We start from the raw sequence: 20329 nt of genomic DNA on the forward strand, positions 1-20329 counted from the left end.
AAAGTAAATTACAAATACATGATTTCATAATTGTAAATATTTCAGTGTGTATCTTTAAAAAATGAGAGCAATTTCCTACATCGTCCAAATATTATCACACTAACCAAAGTAATGTTAATTTTCCTTAATATTTCTTATACCTAGTCCATATTTATATTTCCCAAATTGTTGTCTATTGCACCGTTATTTTTTTCCAACCAAGATCCGATGGAACACCACACTGCAATATGTTGTTATGTCATAAAGTTAAAGTCTAACCCATACCACTGCGAATTCAGGCAAAGTCGCCACGAATCAGCTCCAGACGTTAAGACTTTCAGTTTACTAACCAAGCGGAAATGTTTCAAAAATTACTTCCTACGCTCTCAAAGACTTATGGGAAATGTAGTCTTGAATGTTATGGGCCCACATCTCAGGCCTCGGGGAATGGGTTTTCAGAGCTCACTCTGCGCATGTGCACGTCCCGACACGCCTGCTGCCGAACGACCTCTCCGGCCTAAAAGGAGCAACATCTTCCCGTCTTTGGGTCGGTGCTGAAGCCAAGGCTGCCCACTGGAGGTGAGAGCACGGGGTCCGGTTCCGCGCGGCTTGGGGTCCTGCTGGGTCCGGTAGGCTTGTGTGCGGGGGACGGGAGCGGGAAGTCCCGGGAACCTCTAGGCGGGCCCGCCCCTCCCCCAGCCCGCTAGCCCGGGCAGGTCCGGCCCTGCCTGCTCCAGGAGTGCAGGTGAGGCTGAGTCCTTGTCTAGAGGAGGTGTTTGGTACCGGCCAGGTGCGGGCGGAGAATGCAACTTTATAACATTCACGATGAACAGGAGGCTACTAATAGTAGCTTGTGCAGTTATTCTGAGAATTAAATAAGGTGTCATCTACAAAACATTTTGTCAAATGATTGTAATAATCACTGTGTAAGCTGCTATCATAAGACACTTTGTTCCCTTTGTTTGGTATTTCGTTTAACCCTCACAACAAGTCTACTTGTTTTTATAAACACGCCATTTTTTAAAAATGAAAGGAATTTAGTGTGTGCGGAGTGATATAGCCCAGGATACAAGCTGGTAGGTGAGAGTTAGGATGCAAATACAAATAGATTTTACTCCCTATCTCTTGCTCTTTCTGATATCCTCCCTGCCTCAGACCCAGAATTGCAACCTGCGGAGCAGCTCCTGGCAGCCTGTCCTCAAATTCCCAGGGACATGATTGTGAAGTGAATGCAGACAGAATGTCACCATGTGGGAAATATATACTGGGATTTGTGGATTCTCAGAGTGAGGCCCTTGAACCTTACTGAACTGTCCAGGCTGTTTCCATTCTCAAAAGAATAGTCTGATAATGTAACGCAGTGCTGGCCAGTAGAAAGATAATGCAAACCAAATGTAATTAAATTTTTTTCAGTATGAGCAGTAAAAATTAAAAAGGTGAAGTTAATTTTACTGGTGTATTTAATTAAGTACATCCAAAATATTATTTAGACTTGTGTCACTAGCCACACTTCGGGTGTAGTAGTTGAACGCAGCTAATGGCTCCATACTAGATAGTACATTTCTAGTGAATGCCCAAAGAGATTTTGAGTGTTAGGTGAAGGTTTCAAATAAAGTGAATTTGTTTCTCTGGCCCCTCTGGGGCAAAGTAGCTCTTTTAAAGCAGGAAAGAACAAATGCCACTTGGCAGAACAGCTCTTCTGACAGAGCTTCAGAGCAGAGGCAAAAAGTTCTAGAAAGGAGAGGGTTCTGAGTTGCTCCACCAGAAGCAGTTCTTGATCCCTGTATAGCATGAGTCAGATTTGGTCAGTCAGACTTGATGATGTTGTTGCATCTAGAAGCCATCACAGACTGTGACAGTGGACACTTGTGGACCAACTTGCAGAAGGTGGTAACCTGGGATTGAGAGGTATGGGTGACTGTCAAGCTACACAGGAAAAGGTACTTTACTGGATGGCTGGTAAGGACATGATGTCCAGGGAAGGTATAAGCAGCCAGAGTTGATGAAATCCTGAACAGCACCCCATTTCCTTCATTTTCCCCTCTTTTCAGATTCTGAGCTGCTCTCACACCATGAGCATTAGATGCCACATTTGGTGATGGACGTTAACATAGAGAATTTTTTCTATGTATTTGAACATAGAGAATAATAAAATGGTAGTAGAAGAAGGGTTTTCTATATTGGACACTTTTGGAAGCCCCAAAATACTGAAATGAATGTTTTTTGTAGAGTCACCAGGGCAGAACCAAGCACAATGATATTTACTTACACAGGTAAGTACTCTAAGCATCTTATCAAAATATCTTTTTTTTTTAGAAATAGCAACTATTTTAGAACAAAGGATTAAAAAACATATTTCTTGCATAGAGCATTCCATCTTTATTTCAGCTCTAACTCAAGTTGTAAACTCAACAAGAACTTGATTAACAATCCAGCCTGAGTAGTTTTTTGACAACATTATTATCATTATTATTATTATTTTTTTTTGCGGTACGTGGGCCTCTTACTGCTGTGACCTCTCCCGTTGTGGAGCACAGGCTCCGGACGTGCAGGCTCAGCGGCCATGGCTCATGGGCCCAGCCGCTCCGCAGCATGTGGGACCCTCCCGGACCGGGGCACGAACCTGTGTCCCCTGCATCGGCAGGCGGACTCTCAACCACTGTGCCACCAGGGAAGCCTGACAACATTATTTTTAGTGAAGGTAGAGGATGTCACCCCTGGTGTACCTGAATTTGTTTAACCAATCCTCTGTTGTTTTACTTTCGTTGTTGTTGTTTTTATTGTTGTTTATTATTAGAAGGGAATATAAATTGTTAATTCATTGATAAAAAGCAGTTTACCTTACTCAGTGAAAATGCAAGGTTAAGACCAACATAATCATATCAGAGATGCACATGTTCGGGTGGTGCTACCTTTGTATGGTCTTTCATGTCCCTTCTCAAGAATGTTGAAAGGAACATTCTCCCATGGGGAAGCCTTTTCTCCAGCTGGTGTTATGAGATTGTTAGGCAGATGAATATAGGAGTTGTAAGGCAGAGTAGGTTTTTCATGACCCCGTTTCTTTTTCCTCTTCCCCAGCTGAACCTTCACAGTTCTTTACATTTTTCCAGAAGCAGTAGAAAATGAACACAGCTCAGGTGAGTTCAGTTTTAATAACCTGTTTGTTTTGCAATGGATTTTATAAGGGTTTAAGTGTCTATACATTAACATGGAAAAGTAGAAATAGAAATGAATCAGATGTATTCAGGGAACATGTAGAAATACAGTTGACCCTTGAACAACACAGATTTGAACTGCCCAGATCCAGTTATATGTGGATTGTTTCTTTTTGTTTTTAACGATAAACTATAGTACTACATGATCTGTAGTTGGTTGAATCCAGGGAGGTGGAACCGCAGATAAGGAGAAACCGTGTATACAGAGGACTGACTATAAGTTATATGCAGATTTTCAGCTCTGCAGAGTGCAGGTGCCCCTAACCACCGAGTTGTTCAAGGGTCAACTGTACAGATGCATAACAAAGCAAAGAGGAAAGGTGGTATGTGGATATAAGCAGATCCTCTGATATCACAAATTTATCAAATTGGAGCTCCAAATTTATTTCTGAGGTTTTTGGTAGCCATGTCAGTGTCAGACAGACAACACTTCTTTAAAGGTTCACATTGGTGGGAAGATAAAGCCAACTGATTCCTCATAGAAAGTAAAGACAGTCGAAGATAAAAACATATCTTTGTTATTCTTCAAATAGGTGATTTAGTTAACAGCTTCCTGGTGATAACCCTAGGATTGCTAGAATGTTGCCTCCACATGTTCTTCAATAAAAGTAGAAGGCATAAAGCTAAATGAGAACTTGGTTAGTACTGTTTTTCAGAAACTCCGACATGGGTTGAATTAGACATTTTTCTGATGAATCAACTGAATATTCTTAAATTTACTCTCCATAAATATCTCAAGTACCCATGATATTCAGATTTTTCAGCAGACAGTTTAAAATTCTGTTCTCTTTCAAATGTTTCAGCGCTTCCCATTCACACTTCAATTCTCTGCATGATGCCTTGGTTCCTCTCACCACTTGCCTGTGATCTCCAGTGACCAGAGACTTGATTATAATCAAATCCATTGAGTTTTGTCTAATCATTTCCCTTGGACTTCTCTGTAGTGCTTGCCTCTACTTCTCACATTATCATTCTGGAAAGTTTCTCTGTTAGTGTCTGACACCCTCCACTGGCTCTTTCCTTCCCCTGCTAATGTCTTCATGGAGTCATCTTGTTTTCCATATCCTTTTACATGGCTTATCCCATCTCCATGCTTGGCCCTTTAATCTTCTCTTTCGTCTCAGAATGATTTCATCCTCTCTCATTTTTTTAAAAAAACAGCTTAATTGAGATTCAAATCATATACCATACAATTCACCCTTATTTAAAGTATAAAAAAACTCATTTTTTTAGTATGCTCACAGATGTGTGCACACATCATCACAATCAGTTTTAGGACATTTCCATTACCTTAAAAAGCAACTGTATACACTGTAGTGTATATGCACTACATACAACTATCCCCCTCCTGTAATCCCATTACACCCCTTACCCCCAGGCCACAAGCAACCACTAACTTACTTTCTGTCTCTACAGATTTGCTCAATGACTTCCTGTATTATTTCTTATAGGGCAGTTTTGCCTGTGACAAATTCTGGTTTTTCTTATCTAGGAAAGTTTTAATTTTTCCATTTTTGCTGGGTGTGGAATTCTTGGTTGACAGCCTTTTTCTTTCAGCACTTTGAATATGTCATACCACTGCCTTCTGTCATCCATGGATTCTGATTAGTAATCAGCTTTTACTACTCTTGTACATGATGAGTCACTTCTTTCTTAATGCTTTTCAATATTGAGTTCTTGTCTTTTTGACAGTTTGGTTATCCTGTGTCCAGGTGTTGATCTCTTACTCGAGGTTTATACTACTTGGAGTTTGTTGAGTGTCTTGGATATGTAGATTATTGTTTTTCATCAGATTTGAAGACTTCTTGGTCAATATTTTTTTCAAGTGTTCTTTCAGACTTTTTCTCTCCTCTCTGTCTGGGACTCTCATTATGCATATGTTTGTAAACTTGATGCTACCCCATAGTTTATTTTTTGTCATTATTTTATCTTTGTTTCTCATATTGTAGAATTTCAATAGGCATATTGTCCAGTTTGTTCATACTTACTTTCACCTGCTCAGATCTTCTGTTGAACCCTTCTAGTGAAAGTTTTGTTTCAGTTTTTATACTTTTCAGCTCTTCAGCTTCTGTTTAGTCTTTTTTATTTATCATTTCTGTTTCTTTACTGATATTCTTTAAGTAGTGAAATATAGTTCACATACTTTTCCTTTGGTCCTTAGACATTATTTCATCTACTAGGTCTTTGGCCATATTTAAAATAACTAATTTAAAGTCATTGCCTAGTAAGTCTAACATCTTCCTCAGGAGCAGTTTCTATTGATTACACTTTTTCCTGCATATGTGTCTTACTTTCTTATTGTATTGATAATTGGACATTTTAAATAAAATAGCAACCTCAGGAATCTGAGTTTGTCCCCTCCATTGTGGTCATTGTTGAAATGTATTTGCTTAGTGACTTTTGTGAGCTAATTATGTACAGCCTGTATTTCTTGTCATCTGTGGCTGTTGAAGTCTCTATAGAAATTCCTTAAATGCCTGGAACCAGGAGGTCTCCCAGTTTTTACTAAGGGGCTCTGTGCATGTCAGGGCATTCTTTCAACAGTCAGACAGGCAGTTTACAAACTCTGTATCAGCCTTCACTTCCTTCTTACACCAAACCTCAAGATTACCTAGAGGTGAGAGCTTAGGGCCTTCTCACATCTTTCTGGAGCATGCTCATAGCCCTGGGCATATGCACAGTTCTGTGCATGTATGTGCCCTTTTAGATTCTCAGGAATATATGGGAGTTTTTCAGAACCTTTATAGACATCTCATTCCTCAGCTTTTCCTTTTAAGCTTTTTGATTAGGCCATTGGTTGCCCCAACTGTTAAACACTGCCTCAGGTAGCCACTAAGTTAAACAAATGCCTTTAAATGTTTTTGACAAATGCCTCTGAGATAAGACTTTTCATACTATGTGAGCTCTGAGTTAGCTCAAATAAAGACATACTTGCAAGTGAGGTCTTTCAGGGAACCTCCAAACAGAAGCAAGTAATGAGTTTTCTTGGAGTGAGGCTTTGACAGAACTCCAACCCAGTTCTGCTGCTCCTGTGGTTGCCAGGCTGCTAATTTTAACTGTGATTGCAGACTGTTGGTTCTTAAACTACTTCAGAGATGGCGAGAGAGGAATGGAAACAGGGTAAGTTAGAAGGACACAATATCACTTTCTTAGTGTGCTTCAGCCTTTTTTTCCCCTTGTATAAATGATCCGTAGATTGCCTTTATTAACTTCTACAATTTTTGCCATTTTTTTCATTGCTTTTATGGAGGAGAAAATTTTCTTGGATCCCACTTCATCATTTTCACTTTTGTCACTTGTTAGCTTATTTTTTTAAATTCAGCTGAGTTTTATTAAGCCAGATATTAAAGAGATTGGCAAAAATGAAGACAGTGACACTTTTCTCATTAATTTTTTTCATTTTGGGAAATACAGTTAACTTGTCTTTATTTTTCTTTTAGATTAAAAAAAATTTATGAGAAGTGTTTCTGTTCTTTTATTCATTTATTTTATTGATAGTTACCAACTGCTAACATTGAGCTTCACACAGGAGGTATCTACTCAGTATCACTGAAGACTTGAATGAACAAATAATTGCATAAATAACACTGGGGAAAGGCTATTTCTGTCCTTTTACCTCTTAGTCTAGTTCTGTTTCTTCCTTTTTTTTTTTTTTTTTTTTTTTTTTTTTGCGGTACGCGGGCCCCTCACTGCTGTGGCCTCTCCCGCTGTGGAGCACAGGCTCGGGACGTGCAGGCTCAGCAGCTATGGCTTACGGGCCTAGCTGCTCTGCGGCATGTGGGATCCTCCCGGACCGGGGCACAAACCCGTGTCCCCTGCATCGGCAGGCAGACTCTCAACCACTGCGCCACCAGGGAAGCCCTCTTCCTATTTTTAATTGTGATAAGAACACTTAACATGAGATCGACACTTTTTTTTGCGATATGTGGGCCTCTCACTGCCACGGCCTCTCCTGTTGTGGAGCACAGGCTCCGGACACGCAGGCTCAGCGGCCATGGCCCACAGGCCCAGCCGCCCCGCAGTATGTGGGATCCTCCCGGACTGGGGCACAAACCCGTGTCCCCTGCATCAGCAGGCGGACTCTCAACCACTGCACCTCCAGGGAAGCCCGAGATCAACCCTTTTAATACACTTTACGTGTACAATACAGTATTGTTAACTATAGGCACAACGTTGTACAGCAGATCTCTAGAACTTAATGATTTTGTATAACTGAAACTTCATACCCATCGAATTAGCTACTTACTATTTCTCCCTCCTGCCAGCCTCTTTGAAGTCTTTTGCTGTGGAAACTTTCCCTTTTCTCAGTTTCTAAGACTGTTCTCTCATAATTACTTTCCAGAAAACTTCTCCTCTGGCTTTGTGACCTCTACTTTTTCTGCCAGCCTCTTTAATATTCATGGTTTCTCAAACACTGTTTTTTGATACTTTTCTTTCCTCAGTCTGTATGTGCTCAAGTTGTTGTCTGATTGCCTCGGATAACTTCAGTTACCACCTAAATTGCTAGTAGTTCCTTAAAGCTTGTCTTCATCCTTGACCTCCCTTCTGTGTTCTAAAACTATGTGTATACTCGCTTAAGGGACTGTTCCAGCTTTATGTTTCACAGACCCTTTAGTAGCAACATGAACAGATCTATCTCACTAAAACTTCTAACACATTTCTTTCCCTTTATTTCCCAAATATCAGTGTTTGGAACCAGCATTAAGGAAGCTGCTCATACTGCTAGCTGGGTAGCTACACAAGAAAGTAGTTATCAGATTGGTTGCTGTTTCTGCTGTCTGATTATATCCCTATTCCTATATCTGTTACTTCAGTGTTGATAGTGTTCTTTCACACCCATCCTTGGTATGTTGTTCTTCACTCTTCATGAGTTCTATACATTTATTTATACCTAAATTCCATCATGTCTAATATCTCTACAACTTATGTATATCTCTAACATGTCTCCCATTATTTACGGTGATGATGTCCAAAGAGAGATGGACATTCTAGAATTATCTAGAATACCCAGTATAATCCCTTGGGATATAGAAGAAGAGTTGTAAGAAGTTTCTTTATATTGAATTTTTTTAATCTTAAAAAAATCTGTAATTCCTAAATATATATAAATGAATTAAGTTAAAAATGAATTGCTAAAATCTTTTTAACTAATTGGGTAACTCCAAACTTAGAGACATACTAGGTCAAAAATAAGCATTCTTTATAATGATTTGGTTTAAAGCCTTAAAAGTAAACAGGAGAAATAATAATTTTCAACTAATTTTGAACTTTTGAATAAAATTTGTTGTTACAGGGATCAGTGTCATTCGAAGATGTGACTGTGGAGTTCACCCAGGATGAATGGCAGTATGTAGGCCCTGCTCTGAGGACCCTGTACAAAGATGTGATGCTGGAGAACTACAGTCACCTCGTCTCATTGGGTGAGCAGACCTTACCATGTGACTCCCTCTGGAGTATTTTCTTTTTTTTTTAATTATCAAAACACATGAACCATTTATAGAGATTGTTGTTCGGGCTTTGATTAAGAAGTTTAAGGTAACTGAGACCTTTACAGAAACAGAAACAGTGTGTCATTACTTTCCCTTTGAAAACTTCAAATGAGCACATTCATTTTGCTTCACCTTCAGAAATGCTCATGGTTCTGGTCTATATATAGCTTTAGTTGTTACATTTGCAGGGTACTGCATTATCAAACCCCAGGTGATCTTCAAGTTGGAGCACGGTGAAGAGCCCTGGCCCTCAGAGGAAGAATTCCTAAACCAGAAGTACCCAGGTGAGTGAGTGTTGACACAAGGAAGTACCTGGGGTAGTTAGACTTTAGAAGGGACCACTTTTGAAAGTTTATTTTCTTTTCTTTTAAACAGCTTTACTAAGATACAGTTCAATATACAATTGTATATATCACACAATCCACCCATTTAAAGTGTACAATTCACTGGCTCTTAATAGACTCACAGATATGTATAAACGTCACCACAGGGCTTCCCTGGTGGCTCAGTGTTTGAGAGTCTGCCTGCCGATGCAGGGGACACAGGTTTGTGCGCCGGTCCGGGAAAATCCCACATGCTGCGGAGTGGCTAGGCCCTTGAGCCATGGCCGCTGAGCCTGTGCGTCCGGAGCCTGTGCTCTACAACGGGAGAGGCCACAACAGTGAGAGGCCTGTGTACTGCAAAAAAAAAAAAAAAGAAGAAAAGAAAAAAAACCCCATCACCACAGTCAGTTTTCTTCACCTCAAAAGGAAACCCTGTACCCTCCAGCTATGACCTCCCTCTCTCCCTGTCCCCTTCAGCCCTAGCAACCACTAATCTACTTTCTGTCTGTAGATTTGTTTATTCTGGACATTTCATATAAATGGAATCACACATTATATGGTCTTTTGTGATTGGTTTCTTTCACTTAGCATTACAAGGTTCATGTTGTAGCTTGTATCAGTACTTCATCCTTTTTATGGCAAAATAATATAACATAATATAACATTGTCAGGATATACCACATCTGTTTGTCCATTCATCAGTCAGTGGACATTTGGGATCCTGCCTTTTTGCTATTATTGAGTAATGCTGATATAAACATTTATTAACAAGTGTTTTCATGGGCATATGTTTTTATTTCTCTTGAGTTTATACCTAGGAGTAGAATTGCTGGGTTATATGGTAACTCTGAAGAACTACCAGACTTTTCTAAAGTGGCTGCACCATTTTACATTCCTGATGATAGCATGTGAGGGTTCTAATTTCTGCACATCTCCACCAGCACTTATTTTTGTTCTAGCCATCCCAATGGATGTGAAGTGGTATGTTATTAAGGTTTTGATTTGCAATTCTGTATTAGCTGGGCTGGTATGACAAAATACCATAGCTTAAACAAAAGAAATTTATTTCTCACTGTTCTGGAGACTGGAAGTACAAGCTCAAGGTGGCAATAGGGTTGATTTTTTTTGTGAGGTCTTTCTTCCTGGCTTGCAGATGACCTTCTCACTGTGTCCTCACATGGCCTTTCCTCTGTGCATGCATGGAGAGAGAGAGAGCTCTGATGTCTCTTCCTTTTCTTATAAGAACACCAGTCCTATAGAATTAGGACCCCACCCTTATGAACTCATTTAACCTTAATTACCTCCCTAAAGGCCTTATCTCTAAAAACAGTTACATTGGGGTTAGGGCTTCAACATATTGAACAAATTGTCCATTACAATTTCCGTGATCACTAATGCTGTCAAGCATCTTTTCATGTGCTTAATGACCTTTGTCTAAACTAATAAACAATTCCAGGAATTTCAAAAGTTATAATTTTAAAATAATTCCTGGAGTAAAAAAATAAAATCACCTTAAGTGTATTTATTGAAAGTTTATTTATTGAAAGTTTGTGAAGCCATTTTTTTTAACACCTTTATTGGAGTATATTTTCTTTACAATGTTGTGTTAGTTTCTGCTGTACAACAAAGTGAATCAGTTATATGTATACATATGTCCTCATATCCCCTCCCTCTTGCATCTCCCTCCCACCCTCCCTATCCCACCCCTCTAGGTGGTCACAAAGCACTGAGTTGATATCCCTGTGCGATGCAGCTGCTTCCCACTAGCTATCTGTTTTACATTTGGTAGTGCATATATGTCAAGGCTGCTCTCTCACTTCATCCCAGCTTACCCTTCCCCCTCCCCGTGTCCTCAAGTCCAATCTCTATGTCTGCGTTTTTATTCCTGTCCTGCCCCTAGGTTCATGAGAACCTTTTTTTTTTTTTTAAGATTCCATACATATGTGTTAGCATACAGTATTTGTTTTTCTCTTTCTGACTTACTTCACTCTGTATGACAGACTTTAGGTCCATCCACCTCACTATAGGTAACTCAATTTCATTTCTTTTTATGGCTGAGTAATATTCCATGTATATATGTACCACATCTTCTTTATCCATTGTGAAGCCATTTAAATAGCCATAACATAAAGATTGACATTATTTAGATGAAGAATATCTCCCAGTCACTAAATGTAAATGATTGGATCATACTGATTGGCTAAAAAAGTTGTCCCTAAATAAGTATCATAGAAAGATTGTAATAAAAAAATGATAAAGTTATTCAGTCAATAAAAATAATTCAGAGTTTCATATTCTGTTATTCAAGTTTGAATTTAGGCAATAAATACATTAACTTAAAAGAAAGTCCTCTAGCTGAGGAGCACAGGTTAAAATAAACCTTTAAGCATTGGAGTGACTGCACCAAAGAATACTATATCAGTGATCATAAAACACAAAATAGGGGGCTTCCCTGGTGGCGCAGTGGTGAGAGTCCGCCTGCTGATGAGGGGGACGCGGGTTCGTGCCCTGGTCCAGGAGGATCCCACATGCCACGGAGCAGCTAGGCCCGTGAGCCATGGCCACTGAGTCTGCATGTCCGGAGCCTGTGCTCCACAGCAAGAGAGGCCACAGCAGTGAGAGGCCTGCGTACCGCAAAAAAAAAAAAAAAAAAAAAACCCAACACAAAATAATGGAGTTCTAAGAACTTAAAATTCACTAGGAGTAGGATATTATATCTCATTAAATAATAGATACTGTGGACATTAAAATGTATGCCTATAGAAGATATAAATGATAATTTTATTAAAATGAGACATTTGTGTATGTGTATGCTGAAATCAAATAACAAGCCTTTCAGCTTCCCATAGAATATAATCGTAAGATAGTGAAAATGTAGTTAGTCTAAAAAGAAAATACCAATAAATCCAACAAGTTAAAAGCACCACAGGTAATATTTTCTCTACATAGTTTGATAAATCTAGAAATTGATAAAATTAATTAAAAAAAATTCTTTGGACGTGAAAATTTAAAAAATTATCTGTTTAAATAATAGTACATAAAAGAAAACCAAATCCAAAACTGCATGACATTTATAAAATAATAATAAATGTTACATGTTAGAAACCTTATGAGATAGCTAAATAGTTAACAGGTAAACTTTTAGTTTCATATTTATGTTAATAAATTAAGCAAAAACAATAACAAAAATATACTAATGAAAACAGAACTTAAAAGTGAAGTTAAAAGTTAATAAACTGGGGACTTCCCTGGTGGTCCAGTGGTAAAGAATCTGCTTTACAATGCAGGGGACACAGGTTCAATCCCTGGTTGGGGAACTAAGATCCCACATGCCATGGGGCAACTAAGCCCATGCGCTACAACTACTGAGGCCATGCACCTCAACTAGAGAGCCTGAATGCCACTAACTACAGAGCCCATGTGCTCTGGAGCCCACATGCCACAACTAGAGAGAGAACCCGCATGCCACAATGAAAGATCCCACATGCTGCAACCAAAGATCCCGCATGCTGCAACGAAATATCCCGCATGCTGCAACGAAAGATCCCACATGCCACAACGAAGATCCCGCATACCACAACTAAGCAAAAAAAAACAAAAAAATGATGCAGCCAAAAAAATTAATAAACTGGAAAACAAATTATAGAATGGTTGTTAGAATAAAAATCAAATAGATTAAACTTTAGCTAACCCTAACAAGGACAAAGGAAAGGAAGAACTGAATAAGTTCAAGTGGGGGTATATTAGTAAAGATTTAATGCAATATCAAACTAAATCCCATTCATAATGAAGAGTGATGTGGGAAGGACTTGCTCTTCCAGATATCAAGGCTTTATGTAAATCTCAGGGTAGTTAAGTATTATGGAGCCGAGAGTGGGATAGTTTAATAAATTAGTGAAACAGAAGAGAAAGCTCAAGAAAAAAAATGTACTTTATAGACAGCTGGTCTTTGACAGGTGGCACTACCCAACAGAAAAGTGGAGAAAGAATCCCAAGGTAACCTTATGGATCAAATCAAAAAACTGCATTAAGGTGGCTTAAAAACCTGATTATCAAAGCAAAACTAAAAATATTCTATATGATACGGAAAACATGTTTATGACTCTTTTTAAGGAAGGCATTAATAAGATATGAAAAGCATTAACCAGGGAAAAGATGGAGTAAATGTATTCTTTCCTACTCGATCCACTAAGTACAGTTAAATATGTATATTTACATATACATATGTGTGCGTATGCATACATATGTATGCATATATATAGTACATATATATATAACAGATATAAGATGCTTAAAGTTTTAAGGAAGAATGAAGATGGCATCTTAACAATATAGAGTCTTCCAATTGATAGACAACATATTTATTTAGGATTTCTTTGAATTCTTTTATCACTGTTTTTGCAGCATACAGATACCAAGTTTTTTGGGGTTTTGTTTTTTTAGTGCTATGGTAAATCGTGTTATTTACCTGGTTTCACATTTTAATTGACCATTGTTTGTATGTGATTGGATTTTGTATATTGGCTTTATATTTTGCTCTTGCAAAACTTATTAGTTCAAGGAGGTTTTTTAAAGATCTTCATGTGATTTTTCTGTGTAGACTTACTCAGTATCCTCATTTTTATTCTTGCCTTTTTACGTTGTTTGAGTAGAAGTGCTAAGAGTAAACACCCTTGTCTTTTTCCAATCTTAGGGTTAAAGTGTTCACTCTCTCACTCTTAAGTATGATGTTAGCTGCAGGCTTTTTATAGATTCCCTTTATTAGGTTAATGAATGGATTTTGAATATTGTGAATTTTTTTTGCCAGAATTTCTGTGATTTTGTAGTTTTAATTCCATAGATGATTAATATAATGGATTATATTGATTGGTTTTTTTTAAAAACATGCCAACAGTTTGCATTCTTGGGATGAATTCCACTTGATCCTGATTTATTATTTTTATATATTGCTCTGTTCTTTTGGCTACTTTTTTTTTTTCAGGACTTTTGCACTGATGTCATGAGGGATATATTGGTCACTAGGTTTCTTTTCTTGAATTATTTTGTTTGGTTTTGCTGTGAGGATAGTACAGGCCTCATAAAATATTTGGGAAACATTCCCTCATCTTGTATTTTCTAGAAGAGACTATATAAAATTGGTATTATTTCTTATTTAAATGTTTGGTGGTACTCACTAGTTAAAACAGTCTGATCCTAGAGCTGTTTCTTGGAAGTATATGTTTTTTTGACCACATATTCAGTTTCTTAATTACTGATCTATTTGGGTTATTTCATTTTTCTTGAGTGAGTTTAGTTGTTTTGTTTTATTTTTCAAGACGTTTGTCTATTTCATGTAAGTTGTCAAATTTATAGGCATAGAGTTTCTCTTAATCTTTTATTATCTCTTTAATGTCTGTTGTGTCAGTAGTTATATCCCCTTCTGCATTCTTTCTGATGTTGATAATGTATGTCTTTTTTCTTCTTTTGGTTTTTATCATTAAAAAAATGTTTAAATAAATAAGCTTTGGTTTGATTGATTTTTCTCTGTTGTTTTCCATTTTATTGTTTTCTCTAATCTTTATTATTTTTTATTTTGCTTTCTTTAGATTCACCTTCTCTTTGTCTAGTTTCTTAAAGTAGAAGCTTAGGTAATTGTTGGAGGGCTTTCTTTTCTCATATAAAAATTTTAAGCTATAAATTTATTTCTGAGTACTACTTTAGCTGCATCCCACAAATTTCTATATGTTTTTGACAGTTTTGTTTTCATATATGTAAAATAATTTTCTGTGAGACTTCCTCTTTGACCTATGGGTTAATTAGAAGCTTATTAATTTACAAATATTTTGTATTTCTCCAGATAATTTTGTGTTACTGATTTCTAGTATGATGATTTCTCTATGGCTTGAGATTATACTTTATGTGACTTCTTTTATATTTGTGAATATTTGTCTTACAGTCCAGAATATGGTCTATCTTCATGAATGCTTCATACACATTTGAGAATAATGTGAATTCACCTGTTTTTAACTATGCTGTATTCTTGAGTTTGAGGGTGTAATTTTTACAAGTCCTACTTCATCTTTTCTAGCTGTAATATTGGGCCTACCATATATTCCTGCTTCTTTTCTTGTTTCTGTTCTTTATTTTCCTTCTCTCCTTCCTGTACCTGCTATGAGTTGCTACCAGTGCCCTAAAACAACAGATTTGTTACTCTTGACTTTGCAGAGTCCATAGAGTCAGTAGGAATATGGTTCCAGGCAGAATTTTGGTGGTGGTTGCTGTTACCATCTCATAGAGTGTCCCATGAATTGAACTTTCTGAGAATTCATGATCTTTCTTGTGAGCTGTTGGTTTGGCTCATAGAGGAAAATTTTGGAAGAGTGTGCGAATTCTTTATATCTGTAGCAGGACCATAGGGAAGAGTGTTCCTTTTTCTTTTTGGCTTGAGTAGGGTGAATATTGTCAAAAAGTTTTCTGTTCTGTGGGACCACCTTTTTCTCAAATGTTTGACTAAGAAGGAACAGATTTTTCTTGAAGCTCTTATTATCTCCCCCTATTGTTGACTTTGTTTTTTAGGCTCCTCCAGCTCAACAGTACCCCGTATAAGATATATGGGAAGCAGAAAGAAAAGCCTTGGAATTCTTTGCCATGTCATTTCTAAAGTTCACCTCTGTTCCATTTTGTAGCATCTTCATTTGTTTGTATGTTTTTTTTGGTCCAGGAAATTTTAATTGTAAGAGGGTGGACCTTGGAAAAATGAGGCTTCTCCATCTCGGCCAGCACTGGAAATAATATCTTTTTTTTTTTTAATAACATGGATGAGGAGAGATTGAGTGTATGTGTCTGTCTTTCTCTGTGTGTGAATTATTAATCTTTGGAAATATGACTAGAAACAATAGATACAATAAATAACAAAACATATGACCTTAAGCTTCTCTCCATAAGAAATGTAGGGTTCATAAGATGTTTTCAATTTTTCTCATTTTAGGATGTTACAGAGTTGATGTCCATATTGAGGAGAACCAGGAAAGAGAAGAGAAACCTCTGTGGCAAGTAGTATTCACTGATAACAAAATATTGAGTAAAGAAGAGCAGAAAGCTTTAGAGAAACCATTTTATTTCAGTATAACTCCAGATTTTTCAGGAAAAATGCCCTCTAAACGTGACTCATGTAGAATGAATTTGCCGGTTGTTTCTGAATTAATTCTTAGTGATAGGAATTATTCACGAAACAAGACTGACTACATAAATGTATGTGAGAAGTTGCAGCTGGATATTCAGCGTGAGAAAACTCATACTGGAGAGCAGTGTTACAAATATAATGAAAATATGAAAGCTCTCAGTTATGTGAAAGATCATCATAAATTTCAAACTCTGGAGCAATCTTTTGAATGTAATGAATATGGAAAAGTTTTACATGATAAGACCATCTGTGTTACAGCTAAGAGTTCAGTAAAAGGAGAGGAATCCTGTAAGGATAATGAATTTAGGGGAAATTGTGATAAAGCAGCTCTTTTTAACCACATGAGAACTGGCACAAGGAAGAAATGCTTTGATCTTAATGAATGTGGTAAATCCTGTGAATACAATGAGGTTCACATGGCTTTGGCACACTATGAATGTAATGAAAGTGGGAATAACTTCAGTGGGAATTCACCCCTCACTCAGCCTCAGAGAACTGTTACAGGACAAGGTGCCTTTGAAAGCAGTAAGTGTGAAGAAAACTTGAGCCAGAGCTCAGGCCGTATAGTACATCAGAAGACACAAACTAGAGATACATTCTGTGTTTATAATGGATTTACAAACACCATCTACCAGAAGTTAGACTTTACAGTACATCAGAGAATTCACAAAGAAGAGAAATTCTATCAATGTGATAAATACGAGAAATCCTCCTATCAGAACTCAGCCCTCAGTGTACACCAGCAGTGTGACACAGGAGAGAAGTCATTTGAACTTACTGAATGCAGGAAATCATTTTACCAGAAAGCACACCTCATTCAGCATCAGAGGACCCACCCAGGGGAGAAACCTTATGAATGTGAGGAATGTGGGAAATCCTTTTGTTCATATTCACATCCTATTCATTATCCTGGAACTCATATGGGAGTCAATCTGTATGAATGTAATGAATGTGGGAAAACTTTCGCTGATAATTCAACCCTCAGAGCACATCAGAGAATTCACACAGAGGAGAAACCCTTCAAATGTAATGACTGTGAGAGGTCTTTTGCCCATAATTCAGCCCGCAGAGCACATCAGAGAATTCACACAGGTGAGAAACCATATGAGTGTAATGACTGTGAGAAAACTTTTGCCCATAATTCCACCCTCAGAGCACATCAGAAAATTCACACTGGGGTGAAACTGTACAAATGTAATGAATGTGGGAAAACTTTTTCCCAGAAGACACGTCTTAGTACACATCAGAGGATTCACACAGGTGAGAAACCCTATGGATGTAGTGAATGTGGGAAAACCTTCTCCCAGAAATCATACCTCAGTGGACATGAGAGAATTCACAAAGGGGAAAAACCTTATGAATGTAATGAATGTGGGAAAACTTTTGTCTATAAGGCAGCCCTCATTGTCCATCAAAGAATTCACACAGGAGAAAAACCCTATGAATGTAATGAATGTGGGAAAACTTTCTCCCAGAGGACACACCTCTATGCACATCAGAGAACTCACACAGGGGAGAAACCTTATGAATGTAAGGAATGTGGGAAAACTTTTGCAGATAATTCAGCCCTCAGGGCACATCAGAGAATTCACAAAGGGGAGAAACCCTATGAATGTAGTGAATGTGGGAAAACTTTCTCCAAGACATCACACCTCAGAGCACATCTGAGGACTCGCACAGGGGAGAAACCCTATGAATGTAATGAATGTGGGAAAACTTTCTCCCAGAAGTCGTATGTTAGTGCACATCAGAGAATTCACACAGGGGAGAAACCTTACGAATGTAACATATGTGGGAAACCTTTTGCCCATAATTCAACCCTCAGAGTACATCAGAGAATTCACACAGGTGTAAAATCCTACAAATGTAATGAATGTGGGAAAACTTTCTCTCAGAAGTCACACCTTAGTGCACATCAGAGAATTCACACAGGAGAGAAACCCTATGAGTGTAATGAATGTGGGAAAGCTTTTGCCCAAAATTCAACTCTTGGAGTACACCTGAGAATTCACACAGGTGAGAGACCCTACAAATGTTATGAATGTGGAAAAACCTTTGTCCGTAAGGCAGCTCTTAGAGTACATCACACCAGAATGCACTCCAGAGAGAAAACCCTTGCATGTAATGAATTTGGGATGTGCTAAGGGAAGTTACACCTTATTAGTTAACACAGTAGAAAAGCTCAAGTCACATAGACTGGCAAATTATTTTCCTTAACTGTTTCCTTTTCCACTGAGCACATAGCTTGTCTTAGTTTCCCAATTTTTCCTTCGTCTGGGTGGGGCTGGTCATGGAGTATGATGCTATTACATTTAAGTAATAAATGGCCTTAATAAGTCACCTTACATTCTTCCTATCCTGTGTTATACTGGAATTGAGAGATTTCCATGGCAGACTTGGGTGCTGTGTATTAAATATGGCAGAGCACAAGGTGAAAGAAGCTAGAGTCAATAACTGAGTGAAACAATTCTCCACTGACAGATCTTCACCAATTGTTTTTTTGGGTTTTTTTGTTGTTTTTTTAAGCCAGAATTAAGTTTTTATTCTGTTGAGCTCTTAAAGATTTTGGCCTGTTGGTTAAATGCATATAGCTTAGCCAACTGTCTGTTGAGTTGGATGAAACCAATGAATATAATAAATGTCAGAAGACCTTTAAGAATTTAACCTATAGGTTTGTATCAGAGATTTTTCATGGGGAAGAAAACTTCTGTCAATATCCTAAATGATCAGAAGGCTTCAATAAAAATCAGAAATCTCAGGGAAAAACACAAAAGTCTTCTCTGCAGAGTAAACTTCTTTAAACATCAAATAGTTAAGATTAGACTAAAATCTTATATTTTGATAAATGACATTTTTAAACAATTACTGAATTTGCTTCAGATAAATTTTTTCTGAGGGAATGTATGCGTTTCAGAATTGAAAATAAAATTCTCAGAACTGATGTACCAAAATTTGTGTTTTATATGTAATATCAAGTTTTATAGAAACTATATAAGAATATATTTTCCTGTACACAAACTCATTATGTAATGTGAAGTTTTTGAGATGGAGGGATAACTTGAATTCTGTGGACAACACCAATAAATATTTGACTAGTCTCCGAGCTATGTGGTACATCTGTATGAGTCTGTGTAACAGAGGATTCATTATTGCTGGTGAGTTCTAGTAGAAGGCAGTAGCCAAACCTGCTCTGGACTGTTCCTTTCCTTTTTTTGAGTGACAGTCTATGTCCTTCTGTTGGCTTTGCTCTAAAAGCTTGATGCCATATATATGTATCTAATATAGCCTGCCTGCTATGTCTGAACATTAGTCTGGCCTTGTTTTTCTGGGACATCCATCAGATTTCTCAAGCATTCTTGTGTGTTTAGGGGGAGGGGTGGGTGTTGATTCTTAAAAGGTTTGGGGGCCTATATTTTATGCCACTCTTGTGGTTCATTTTGTAATTATAAAGCAAGTCCTCTTATATGCATGTAGCCTGAGCATCCTGTCTAGAGTCTTTTTCCAATCTCAGGATGCTTGCTCACACTGCAGCATTGCAAACCATTGATATTTTTGGAATTGGAATGAAAATAGGGACTACTTCCATGTCATATGCACTGCACTGGTATTGAAAAGCAGACTTACTTTTGGGGAAACAATATATGTACTATAGTCTTGGCCAAGAAAATATTTGATCAATCTGCTGTCATTTCAAGCTGCATGGTTTGGTCAGCACAGAAAAGAAAGTAAATGAAATCCTCATTTTAAAACCTGAACCACTAAGAATTTCTACCATGGGCATGTTGCTTTCTGTAAATATTATCTGGTAGATTGAGCATGAGGACAATAAGTTTATTCCCTGAATTTTCTATTCCATATATGTTAATACTTTGTGAGGGAAAATGATGGTATATCTTTAGCATTAATTGGATAATAGACATTTCTTTGACACTGCGTTGCTATCACTTAACTTAGTGGCATCATTGTCAAAGAAAAGATCCAGGATCAAGAGTCCACCATTCGATGAGTGCTGTATCATACCACCAGGGCTAGCACACAAGAGACTGGATCAGCACTCGTGGTGGCAGGAGCGATCTAGCCACTAAGAGAATATGTTTGCCCCTCCTCAGTCTCTGACACCTTGATGCAACTTTAGCTTATTTCACAATGCCAAAAAGGGAA

At 37.8% G+C, this 20329-nt stretch overlaps 1 protein-coding gene across 4 annotated transcripts; it reads left to right on the forward strand.

Moving 5' to 3' along the window:
- The first annotated feature begins 429 nt into the window (after positions 1-429).
- Positions 430-19351, forward strand: LOC132427511 (zinc finger protein 658). Of its 4 annotated transcripts, none has more exons than XM_060015071.1 (6): positions 456-558; positions 2209-2252; positions 3058-3116; positions 8488-8614; positions 8857-8967; positions 15974-19351. In XM_060015071.1, the coding sequence occupies exons 3-6, from the start codon at positions 3102-3104 to the stop codon at positions 18310-18312; spliced, it is 2592 nt and encodes an 863-aa protein (XP_059871054.1). In that variant the 5' UTR covers positions 456-558; positions 2209-2252; positions 3058-3101; the 3' UTR covers positions 18313-19351. The 4 variants fall into 4 exon arrangements, with proteins under 4 accessions (XP_059871056.1, XP_059871054.1, XP_059871057.1 ...); XM_060015074.1 differs by having other exon boundaries at positions 8872-8967; XM_060015073.1 differs by lacking the exon at positions 2209-2252 and having other exon boundaries at positions 430-558.
- Positions 19352-20329: the final 978 nt, after the last annotated feature.

This window comes from Delphinus delphis, chromosome 6 (assembly GCF_949987515.2).
Source record: "Delphinus delphis chromosome 6, mDelDel1.2, whole genome shotgun sequence".
In the NCBI taxonomy this organism is placed as follows: domain Eukaryota; kingdom Metazoa; phylum Chordata; class Mammalia; order Artiodactyla; family Delphinidae; genus Delphinus; species Delphinus delphis.